Source organism: Pelmatolapia mariae, linkage group LG6 (assembly GCF_036321145.2).
Source record: "Pelmatolapia mariae isolate MD_Pm_ZW linkage group LG6, Pm_UMD_F_2, whole genome shotgun sequence".
Lineage (NCBI taxonomy): Eukaryota > Metazoa > Chordata > Actinopteri > Cichliformes > Cichlidae > Pelmatolapia > Pelmatolapia mariae.
This window is the reverse complement of record NC_086232.1, coordinates 24,586,742-24,598,753: the sequence shown is the minus strand read 5'-3', so window position 1 is coordinate 24,598,753 and position 12,012 is coordinate 24,586,742. Positions and strand designations below refer to the sequence as shown.

General features: G+C 41.7%; 1 protein-coding gene across 3 annotated transcripts in view; it reads right to left on the bottom strand.

Moving 5' to 3' along the window:
• Positions 1 to 26: 26 nt before the first annotated feature.
• Positions 27 to 12,012, bottom strand: part of pds5a (PDS5 cohesin associated factor A) — a 29,135-nt gene continuing 17,149 nt past the window's right edge. For all 3 annotated transcript variants that reach the window (XM_063476302.1, XM_063476301.1, XM_063476304.1), the window contains exons 10-33: positions 11,799 to 11,893; positions 11,539 to 11,684; positions 11,059 to 11,210; positions 10,330 to 10,443; positions 9,775 to 9,856; positions 9,634 to 9,682; positions 8,665 to 8,804; positions 8,220 to 8,335; positions 7,613 to 7,718; positions 7,341 to 7,501; positions 7,000 to 7,123; positions 6,729 to 6,887; positions 6,552 to 6,620; positions 6,284 to 6,420; positions 6,024 to 6,147; positions 5,716 to 5,920; positions 5,036 to 5,150; positions 4,705 to 4,837; positions 4,338 to 4,457; positions 2,711 to 2,773; positions 2,403 to 2,551; positions 2,231 to 2,318; positions 1,882 to 2,150; positions 27 to 409 (exon numbers count right to left, since the gene is read on the bottom strand). In XM_063476302.1, coding sequence (XP_063332372.1) covers positions 406 to 409; positions 1,882 to 2,150; positions 2,231 to 2,318; positions 2,403 to 2,551; positions 2,711 to 2,773; positions 4,338 to 4,457; positions 4,705 to 4,837; positions 5,036 to 5,150; positions 5,716 to 5,920; positions 6,024 to 6,147; positions 6,284 to 6,420; positions 6,552 to 6,620; positions 6,729 to 6,887; positions 7,000 to 7,123; positions 7,341 to 7,501; positions 7,613 to 7,718; positions 8,220 to 8,335; positions 8,665 to 8,804; positions 9,634 to 9,682; positions 9,775 to 9,856; positions 10,330 to 10,443; positions 11,059 to 11,210; positions 11,539 to 11,684; positions 11,799 to 11,893 — 2,920 coding nt within the window. In that variant the 3' untranslated portion in view covers positions 27 to 405. The remainder of the gene's footprint in view (positions 410 to 1,881; positions 2,151 to 2,230; positions 2,319 to 2,402; positions 2,552 to 2,710; positions 2,774 to 4,337; positions 4,458 to 4,704; positions 4,838 to 5,035; positions 5,151 to 5,715; positions 5,921 to 6,023; positions 6,148 to 6,283; positions 6,421 to 6,551; positions 6,621 to 6,728; positions 6,888 to 6,999; positions 7,124 to 7,340; positions 7,502 to 7,612; positions 7,719 to 8,219; positions 8,336 to 8,664; positions 8,805 to 9,633; positions 9,683 to 9,774; positions 9,857 to 10,329; positions 10,444 to 11,058; positions 11,211 to 11,538; positions 11,685 to 11,798; positions 11,894 to 12,012) is intronic.

Here is a 12,012-nt window from a genome sequence, read left to right as displayed (position 1 = left end):
AGAGGAAGAGGTCAAGAGACGTACAGTAGGATTTTCCCAGGGGATTTAATAAGCAACAATCATAACCAGATTAAAACGGCTGTAAAATGTCCATCCTGTTTTTTTCTTAAAAATGGCTCCACAAAAGAAGCAAAGAGCAACAAACACAAAGGAAAAAAATAACATGATTCTGAGTAAGACCTACATACAATGAGCTTCAAATCATGACTACAAGGTAAAACCTTCTAGAGTGTGTGTGTGTGTGCTTGTGTGTGTGTGTGCCTGTTTGTGTGTTTTAAGAAAGGTCCATAATGTATCCAGGAAAGCTTTAAGAGACAAAGGAGCTTGTACGCAGGGTTGGGAAGATATAAGGAAGAGTCTGGCCCAGTCTCTACAGTCTTGGTTTCACCTTCAGTGGTTTCCTCTTTACCTGAAAGACAAAGAAGTTTTGAGTCAGTGTCAGCGCAATTATCATCATTATCAACGTAACATGTACACAAATCCATGGACTGACATTCTCCTTAGACAATCTTTAGGTTGTTCCTTTAAATCAGGGGTCTCCCCAAGAGTTCATCAACTTGTACAAACATCTGTAAAAACTAAAAGGTAAATTCTGAGCAACATCTCAGTAGTGATCACTTTGTAATGCAGGTTGCCCCTAAAATCTGTAGGAACAGTAATCACTTTTAGACCACAGGAATATTTTCATTACCCCGGAGGAGCGAGGAACAATCAAAGCTTTTTTAAAGCTCCTACATCAGAGTAGGCACTCTCTGCTCCAAGCGATCTGAAACTGACAGACTGTACGGTGGCGTCACATTAGTGACTCCTTTGCAAAAATCAAAACCGCTATTTTGAAAGCCAGTGACGAGGGACATAGCTACACAAAAAAAACCCAAAAACCAACAAAAAACAAAAACAGGTATACCATCACTTCCACATCCTCCATTGTTGTGTTCATGTCACATACAAATTATGTCACAGGACTTTCAGATAATGGAAAATGACCAAAACCGAGGGAGACCGACTTAAGCCAAGTAGGTATTGGTGGAAAAGGGCTGTGAATGGATATTTTAAGTATAAACTTGCCGTTCATTTTGTTAGGTACACATGTTCAGTTTCTCATAAACTCAAATATCTTATCAGTCAATCACTTGTTAGCAACTCCGTCCATTTAGGGAATGCAGACATGGTCACTACAACCTGCTGAAGTTTAAACTGAGCATCAAAAAGTGGAAGAGAGGTGATTCAACGTGGTATGGTCCATGGTATATTTCAGAAACTGCTGATCTACTGGGATTTACAGGGAATAATCCCAGAAAATATCGAGCGAGCAAAAGTTCTCTGGGAGAAAATACTTTGTTGATGCCAGAGGTCAGAGGGGAATAACCAGAAGGCTGTGAGCTGACAGGAAGGCAGCAATAACTGTGCATACCTCATTACAACCAAGGTATGCAGAAGAGCATCTCTAAATACACAAGTTGGACTTTAAAGCAGACGGTCTACAGCAGGAGAAGACCACACCGGGTGCCACTCCTGTGAGCCAAGAGGCTGCAGTTCACACATGTCACCAAAACTGGACAGCACAAAACTGAGGCTTAGTTTCTGCTGCCACACTGGGAAGGTCGGGGTCAGAATTTGGTGTAAATAACATGAAAGCATCTATCCTGGCTTGTATTATGTTTCAGGCTGCTGCTGCTGGTGGTGTAATCATGTGGGGAGTATTTTCTTGTAGCACTCTGGGCTCTTTAGTACACACTAAACATTGTTTAAGCACGCTCTGATGGCTGCTTCCAGCAGGGTCAAGGGCCATGTCACAAAGCTTAATGAAAATGAGTTCACTGAACTCAAATGGCCTCCACGATCACCAGATCTGAATCCAGCAAACCACGTTCCTCTCACCTCTGCAGGTCAATCTGTCTCTTTGTCCCTTCGTCATTCTGCTGCTGCTGTTTTGACATCTTGATGTTGATTGACTCTGCAGACGGGTTCGAGTTGGGGTCAGCTGCCCTTTTCCTGCCTCTGCTGGTTCCACCCCCCACTGGTGCCGCTCCTCCCTCTTTGTCAGCTGCTACTGGAGCAGCAGCAGCTGATTTAGGCGGGCGACCACGTCGTTTGACAGGCGACGCTTCTGTCCCGGCATCGGGAGCTGCTTTCTGACTGGGCTCGACCTGGGAAATGGCAATAAGAGTTCAGTTGAGTAAAAACAGTGCTTAAACGCAGGAAATGTGTAGTTCCCACGTGACATTACCTTCTTCACCTCTTCAGCCTTGATGACTGGGTTCTCATTGTTTTCCTGTGCTCTGCTCTCTGACGACTCGATGGTAGAGCTGCTGTTACTGCGAGACGCAAAGAGCGTCAGTGATACCGGAAACTTTATGTTTAAGAGCGAGCGCCTGTAGCATCTGTGTCTGCGTGCTTACCTGTTCTTGTTGATTGTTGAGCTCAGAGGAGAGGAGTTGGTGCTGGTGTTACTGGTTGTGTCTGAAGCTGTGGTGGTCTTGGTGAAGATCCTCCTCCCTGGTACCGTCAGAGGCTTGTTCACTGCTCCTAACACAGGAGCTGGTTTGGGCTACATAGTGAAAGAGAATTCAGCTTTCTGTGCTCAGAATAACGTGGCAAATTTTTTAAACCTCTTAGCTCCGCATCATGACTCAAATTTAGAGTTTACTGACAAACTGTGGGTAACTAACCTAATGTAACGTAACAAGCCTCAGTGTTGTGCATTTACCTTTCCAGTGAGCAGCATTTGTCTCATTTCTGCCGTCAAATACTCTTTATCGTTTTTGAAGTCCTGTTGAAAGAAATTAAAAACAAGACAACTGATCACCGTAAACCCAAACCATAAATAAGGTCATGATTTAGATTCCTAACTGCACATAAGCACAATTTCTCTGCTCTATAGAGATTGACAGACCACGTGACTTTCGCGCATTGCATGCCGGGATCCCGTGGCAAAATAATCAAAGTACCGCATCAAATGCACGTATTTGCAGCACCGCAAAATGTTCATTTGCCGGTTTCAATGCCTTCTTGCTTTTTCTTTGCCCCCAAAAAGAGGAATGTACAAAACGAAGGAGAACAATGCCGGACCGTACAAAGACAGACTCGACGAAAAGGCAAAGAAAAGGTACGAGGAAAAAATCAAAGGAGTGAAAGGGTCAGACCCTTACGAGCACACAGAGTGGACAAAAGACGTCAGCGTGCTGCTCAACTTTCACCACGCTCATATTTATAATTATATGGTTCTTGGAGTGAGTGCATACACTCATGAAGTTTTTAGTAACTTCAGGTCACCGACGGATGGGTACAGGACCTTGAAATGCACCGTGTAGAACACAAGACCATCGTACGAACAAAGGTAAGTTTACCAGTCTCACAAATCGTCTTCATAAATACACATTCGTTAACCGTTTATTAATAGGAACTTTGAGCACAACGGTAATTAATTAGTAGTGGAAATAATTTCTGGTACGCATTACAGAAATGTAGCAGTGACAATAATATTGTATGCTGTAATCGTACTGGGCAATTAGTGATACAAAAAACTGTTTTATCCTGTGAATAAAAGTATATGTTTTTGTCAGTGTACCATGGTAATAACAGAAGCGAAACTCAATATTCTGTCAGGACAATTCACTATTTATTCAAAGCTGAATATTTACTGTCCAGGCCATCAGTCGCCTCTTCGTGACTTCGGAGACATGGCTTGGATAATTTCTCTTCCAACCCGGAATCTGATAAAAACCAATCGCTTTACCCGTCAGCTTCACGCGGCTGTCGTTCGCCCGGCTTGTGCAGTTAATAATACAACAGCTTCTTGACATTTTTTGTTTCTTTTTATCGCTGTGTAACTGATTTCAATTGAAAGCCTGCTTGCGCTAGTACCTCTTGCCACGGATACCCACAATGCTTTGCGGTTTTACCCCTCAATGACGTCACATTTTCAATCTCTATACCAGCACGAATCACTTTCCATCCCCAGAAAGAGGTCAAACAGCTCGATTTGTGCCTGAGATGACTAAATGTGTCCAACCCTAACCATTTTCCTGTCTCTCAAAACACTGTGTGTGTGTGTGTGTGACACATATCTTTGTGGGGACCAAAAATTGGTAGTTTACTATACTTGTGGGGACAAACAGCCCTCCTGGTCCCCACGAGTTTGAAGGCATTTTTGAGACTCAAAATGTGGTTTTAGTGTGGTTTTTACAATTAGGTTATGGTTGGGTTTAGGGTAAGGGTCAGGGTTAGGCATTCATTTTTGAAGTTAGGGTTAGGGTAAGTGGCTAGGGAAAGCATTATTCCAATGAGATATCCCCACAAGGATATAAATACACACGTGTGTGTGTGTGTGTTACCTTGTCCTGTATGAGGAAGAACTTTGAGGGTAAGACAGGCTCTTTCGGACAATCCAGGTGACACGCAGTGCTCTTGTTGGCGATCACGAAGAGAGCGACGTCACAGACAATGTAAAGTTTCTGTAATCACATCGTGAAAGAAAGCCATTCAGTTGCCCGATTGCTAAACACACCGTCTGCCCAATAATGCAAAATCCAAAGATTTTACTTTGTAATTTTAAAGAACAGGAATGACTCAAATTTACAGTTTACTGGCAAACTGTAAATGTAATTCAAAGTATTAACTCTATTATATAAACTACACTGGAGGTCCAGTCAAATGTTTTTAAATGTTAAAATGCAAAACTGTAGTAACACTATCACATACCTCGTTGGCCTTCGCATCATCAGGACACTGAGCATCCTTGGTTTGTTTGATATTTTCTACCATCTTCCTAAGAAAGGCATGACTGTTGTTCTCATTCTTGGTCATCAGCACTTCAAGCATGAACCACAGGCATCTATATATGAACACACACACACGGACAGGCACACACACACACACACACAAACAAAATTAATATTCTTTATGCCACAGCTGTACGATCATCACTTATCTGTATTCACTGGACTTTATAATAGAACAAAAGAGCAATTTAGAAATAAGAGCATTTTTGGAAAGGCAGTCTCAGCGGGAGACTAAATCAAAACACACTCACTCTTTGATGTCTTTGAGCTGCTCATATTCATGCGGTTTTGTGAAGTCTGGGTCATGAGCCAGCAGGTGGATCATGTAAGGAACCACATACTCAGGAAGAAGAGAGACAAGTTTTTCTGAGGAGAAAGAGACAATAGCTAATTTTAATGCGTTTAAGTAAGTTTCTATGTCCCCTTTTTCAATGTGGGAAAAAGAAAACGCCATGTGAAATGTTACTTGCTGAATAAGTATCTCAATAAATCTCAGCCAACAATGCTGGTACTTTTTCTGTGATGCTGTGTTTGAATTAGAAAAGCCAAACATAAAACTCTAAAATGACCTTTGGCAGGACAAAAACAAAGCTGTTCTGGATGCTGTAATAAAAACAAACCAACAAATAACCATTATCATCATGTTTCTCTCTTCTGTTTGATGCTTTTTTTAATTATGCAGTGACTTAACAACATCTGACTAAAGTATTTATTCCAAAAGCTGTTTTTCCAACTGACTCAAAAGCCTAATATTAACATGACATTAGTAACAATTTGTACTACATTTGGATTAAACATTACTCCAATCCTCTTTCATCATCTAAACTGCCATCTAAGAAAGAGCATATTAAAAACTGCACTTCAAAGGTCTTTGAAATGAAAGCAGCAGCATAATAACGGAAAAGCTGATGTTTCGGCGTAGAGAACTGACCCTGAGCGAGGGGGTTTTGTTTGATGTACTCTCTGCGGACGGAGATGTTTTTGAGGAGGCACTGTCGGGCATGTGCGCGGCGCTCCTTCACCGGGTCCTTGGCGCACAGAGCGAACACAGCCAGGTATTCGAGGGGCAGCAGCAATTTCACAAGAGCCAGGTGCAACTTCTGTGCAAAGATCTGACGAACCTGGTAGCACTCGTCCTGCACGGAGAAACAGAGTCAGTGGATATGAAAAGTTTTTTTTTTCTTTAACTTTTTCATCGATGACAGAGGCACTAAAGTCTGATATGAAGGCGAGACTTGCATTGATAACGAGGCCACACAGCTGAAACTGCTCAGGTGTGATGATTTCATGGTAACACGGCTCTTGTGCCAACTTCATAATGGCTCCACCTGCAGCCAGCCTCAGACGGGACATGTCCGATTTACTGTCAGGAGTAGGAAAAAACAACCAGTCACCTCAAAACACGAGCCAAGAAAAATTAAGGTCTCCATCCAAAGCACTCCCACACATATGACTTTTAACAGCTGTCACTCAGCAAAGGGACCTCCAGCCCCAGGTACCTGATCTTCTTCTGCTCTGTGAGGTCTCCTTCACTGACCAACATGGCTGACAGCAGGCGCAGGGTGGAGTTCGCTGACTTGGATTGGTTGTTCTTCATTCCTAGTAACCAACGCACGAGCAGTTTGATGGCCTGAACCTTTGGGAACAGAAATTTAAAAAGAGAAAGATCCTTGTTATAAAGATTCTGCTTTTAAAATATAATGACACAAAAAGAGTTTTGATGAAGAACCTCAAACAGACTGTATTACAACTGAAATCACCTCTTACCTTAGCAAGAACTTCCGGTGAGACTTCCTCATCAGTGGTCCACAGTTTTCCATTCTTGTTTCCTACCGACTGAAGAAACAAAGGCACAAGCCAATCAGATTTTCACTTTTTCTTTTTGTGCGCGTGTGTACACGCACACACACATACTTCTTGCCTACATGTAGGGGTCTCCATTACCCGGTCATTCATGAGCAAGTCCTTCACAATGAAGTTGGCAACAATGGATTTCATTGGGGAAGCAAACTGATCTGGAGCCAGCATGGAAATATGGCCCAAGGACACGAGAGGCGTGATGAGCTGCTCTGGGACGTCTGCGTTCAGACTACGTGACAGAGGCTGGAAGAAGAAACAAACGGTGTGAATACACCAACACAAAGTAGCCACATATTTGATATGCAATCGAGGTGATGTAAAATCATACGATTGCTCAAGTGGAATAGTTGAATACCTCAAAAATCTGTGCCAGCTGCACTTCCTTGTTGTTGAAGATGGCATGAATACAGTGAACAGCCTGCTTGGCCTGGTGAGGGGTGCCCCGCTTGGCCTTCTGATGCAAGATAGGAATCAGAGTCCTGATGGACAAACAAGAACAAGCGATTAAAGACCAACACAGCTAATAATTACATTTTTTTAACCCCTAACTTGGCATCTTCAAATGTATAGTGTTGTTATTTAATAATTTACCACTGGTGAAGCACCGATAACTAAGTATATTGAAAGTAAAGGCACATCTCTTGAAACTTAAAGACTCCGGGCACATTTACGTCTCTGTAAATTGATGTCACTTACGATCTTATCTGCTGTAACTCCGTCTCGATCTTCTGCCCAGTGTTTCTGAAAATCTGGATGGCTGCCTCTGCAACTTTGTCATCCTCCATCTTCAAACACTGGAGCAGAGACTCGTAGGTCTCTGCCGAGTGAAATGCGGTGGGGTGGGTGAAAGACAGAACCTGGAAACAGAGATGGAAATGTTTTCTAAGCAGTATCATACAGGTATTTTGTTCTTCTTATTATTGTGTGCTGACAATTTGATTTCAGTACACTTTGGTGACAGCATGTACCTTGAGTAGCTCCAGTCCTGAGCGGATGGCTGTATCAGGGGTAACACCTTCCTCATCATCATCAGCTGTGCCCTCAATAGACTTGTTCAACAGCTTTACCAGAGCACTAAAGTAAAAGATGAAACACAGATTATTACTACTCCTATATTAAGCAAATTTATGTCCAAATTTGTTTGGTCATAGCTTCAGGAAGTAAAAAGGGTTAAGCAGAAACTGTTAGACTGCAAAGCATGAGAAGTAAAAGTCATTCAGTACATGTGTTTACTCAGAATGGTGTTTTTCCACAATACAGAAAGGGTTAAACTCATGCCCTGCCAGAGGCCTGCAGTTACACCTTATCACCACTAGGTGTCTCAGTGAATGAGGAAAGCCTGTCTGTGGTAAAGTGTTACACAATGACAGAGACAAAGCTAGGGCATGAAGCAGTCTGAGTGAGGGGAAGAGAGACACTGCTAGTCATATAACTACCTGTTTTGGAGACTATACAAAAACATACTGGTTTACTTTGATCCAGTTTACTGGAATCAGAGTTTAAACTTAAACACGTTAACATTTTAGCTCTGTTTTGAGTCCGTTCCATCAGTGTTCCCATGCGAATTTTTCTGACCTGATGGCTTCAGAGTCGATGTGAACAGGAGCAATACGCTCCAACAGGAACTTCACCATCTCCAGGAATGGGTTAGTGGGCTGTTTAGGGAACGTCAACTTCCGAGTGATCTCCCTCTGCAGAGAGTATAAACAGCATCATAACATCTTAATACTTGTCATTCTCTGCATGTTATTATGCATGCACATTCACAGCAAGTCATGTATTATTAAAACTCTGGTTAAGAGGGGGGAAAAAGTAAACCTAGCAGTTGTTTTGCTCTCTATCACAGTTCAAGACAGAAATCTGTCACAGAAATCTGCATTTTTTGACTGACTGGACCTTTAATTTAAAAATAAAGTTGTTTTGGTTATTTCGTGCTTTTGGTCTGATACATTCAAACTAACAGCACTGAAATTAGGGACCAAACCATTAAAGACAGGAGGCATCAAACATGTCATCTCACCACACAAATCTCAGCTTGTTTGCAGGAGCACGTCGGACTGATGAGCATCTCCAGCTGAACTCTGAGCTTCTCATCCTCACCGAGTACCTGATTGAACTTCTTCATGAAGTCCTGAGCTTTCCCAGCATCTGGGAGGTTCTCTGAAAACACAAGGCAGAGTTATAATAGGCGGTAAGTTATGCACCTAAAGAATTCAAGCTGACCCACTGGATTTTCCATCACATATCCACAGACTGCAACAATGACACCTTGACACGAGGACTGGTGTGGCCGAGAGACAAATATTGACCTCATGATTTGTGAACAACACGCTTGGACTTGTTAAGCAACCATGACAACACTATTTGCATGTATTTAAAGAATAGTGATATTGTGCTATATATACACACACAAATACACACTGTTTCAATGGTGGACACTAGGACTAATACTGGGCCAAAGTTTCAAATAAAAAAAGTGTACATGCAAATAATCAGGGTAAAAAGCTCAGGTTTCAAACTGCTTTAAACACTCGTCTAGTTTCTTACAGTTTTTCTACTCTTGGCTCTGTGTGATGTAAAAGAGAGAGCCTGTCTTTAATGTGAACACATCTCCGGCTGTGAGTAAATGGTAAATGAACTGGTTCGTATATGGTGCTTTTCTCCTTTACCTGAGCACTTTAAACACTTTATACAACATGCCTCACTCACCCATTCACACCCTAATGAAAGCATCATAGAGGAACTTGGGGTTCAGTATCTTGCCCAAGGATACAGGCTGAAGCCGCCAGTGATCAAACTACCAACCTTCCAATTAGAAGATGACCTGGTAAGCTACAGCCAGGAGGTAGGTTATTACTGTGAGGACAAATGCCCCACCTGCTGCTCAAACCATGCTTATGAGGGGCAACCAATCAAAAAAAGACGATTTAAAGAGAAGCTGGCCTTAAAGAACAAGGACCTGTCTAGTGTTTGTGTGTTTGCAACTTACTGGCAATACTCATCAACTTCCCAAACATCGCTGTGTTGTTGGCCTCAGACTAAGAGAAAGAGAGAGAGAGAAAGAACCAGGTTATAGTTCTAATGAATAGGATGGAACAGGTGATCAGTGCGTGTGTTTGCATAAATATACCACTGGCAGCTTGTGGAGGTCAAGCAGCTCCTTGACGAGGCCTCTGAGCATGTTCTGACACTTCCACATCTCATTCAGGGCCCTGAAAGCAAAAATTAATTACACCGAGAGAGAAAAATGTGGCATGAAGCATCGCGAGAACACAGGGAAGATCAATATACTGTCCTTGTAAAGCCTGGATTATACTCTACTGCAGACACGGACGGCTGGAAACTCAAAAACCGAGTATTCAGTCTCGTTATGCTTCTTTGAAGTCCACTTGTCTGCCGCCTGGGGCACATGTGTAAGTTGTGCATTGTAAAACAAATTCTCTGCAGACAAGTCCACGCTGCCACAAAAAACAAAAACCAGACAGACACGCAGACATCCGCACAGACCCTTACAGTTACCGCAAGATGATGAAATTTATGTCACACAGACTCTACGGGACGCATACATGTGTGAAGAATAATCCAGGCAGTTTTATCGTGTTTGTAATATAAAATTATACTGGTCAATTTTCATTTGTACGTATCTATGATGATTTGATGGTGTCATTAGTGTGGGTTTACTGACTTGACAGCGTTCGTGTCCAGGCAGGCATACAGGTAGTAGAGGCATTTCATCTTCTCCTCTGTATCAAGATTGTGAGGGACCATGTACTGGGCAAAGATCTTCTCGACTAATAACCTGCAGGAAAGGAAGGAAGACTTGTTTGAAAACACAGAAAAATCAATAAATCAGCTGGGGTGAAAGTTTAAAGGCCTTCTCTGCTATGTGTGGTTACATGACATCTACCCAGTAGTGGACAACTAGCCTTATTATGCAACATTAATCCAGTAGAAAAACTCATTATCAAAAACACTGTAGGAAAACAGTTCCTTTAAAACACATCAGACTCTAAGTTGTCCTCTTAGCCTGGAGCAAAGAGCTGGTGCTGTAAAGTGGTGCAGTGAATTGGTCTGTCAGCCTCATTTCTGATTACCGGAGTTGCTGCTAAGGCTGGTCTGCAGGTCACAAGGTACAAATGCTCAAATATTTCACCTCAGTCCTCCTAACACAATTATCAATTAATTGAATCTAAAACTTATCCGCACCGTTTCCTTTTCTAAAAATGAAAAACACAATAACTTCAGTACTTTTACTTTTTTGCCCTCGCAGATTCGTTTTTTCCTTTTAAAATGCAAATGAAATATAAACAAAACAAACAATATAAAATAAAAAGTAAACCTCTTGGGTTTTGTGAATTAGATTCTTAGCAGCAGTAAATCATTAATCCAATTTGTAAAGCCTGCATGTTCTCACTTGTCGTCGATGCTGTTCTGGTAGTAGATGTGCAGCAGTTTGTCTTTGATCCAGCTGATCTTTTGGGCAGACTCTTTTCCAGCCTCGTGGTGCAGACAGTATTTCTTGTAAAGCTGAGCCAGGCCCATCATGGCCTCCTTACGCACACGCCACTGCAGCAAGAGGGAGGAAAAGGGAAGAAAAAAAAGATTAAAGATGAAAAAAATGTAATTAAGATTTGGGAAGTATATTATATTTTTTCTTGTTTCATAAGGAAATAATTTTGTTTTCAGTGAAATTTCCTCGCTTTTATGAACACTATTACATAAAACTGAGAATTCACATGATCCACATGAAGGTCAATAACTACTGATGATTACACTAAAATAACACTATTATTGCCATGACAACGTTAAGTGACAAGCCAATAAACCCACACGTCACTACTTCTAATGTAACACATGCCCGTTACAATATCTGTACTACAAATATTTATCTTACCCTCTTGTCCAAGGTCCTTTCCCGTACAAAGCCTAACAGCTGGTCATTGACCAAGTTGAGGTCTTTTTTCCCAGCATTAATGATGGTGACGATGACATCATGACGAATGGCTTCCTCTGGGTCGTGGGAACGCACCTTCAAATACTCTGAGGGAATAAAGAATAAAGATAAGCAAGAATATTTCTGTTAAATCAAGATGAAAAACAGTGGATTAAGACTGAAAGTGGAAAAACTCCCAAACACAAAAAAACAAAGCAAACCTGTCAGGTCTTTTGCCAAGTCTGGGTGGTTCATGAGGCAGTGGCTGGCAAACTTTACACACTCTAGCCTGACTGGTACATGGATGTCATTGAACCTGGAAACCAAAATAAAGTTAATTAATTTAATTAGGCACTAAACTTTGTAGGTAAAAAAAGTGCCTCAGTAAAACTAAGTAAATAAGGTTTACACTGTTTCCCCACACAGACTTTACAT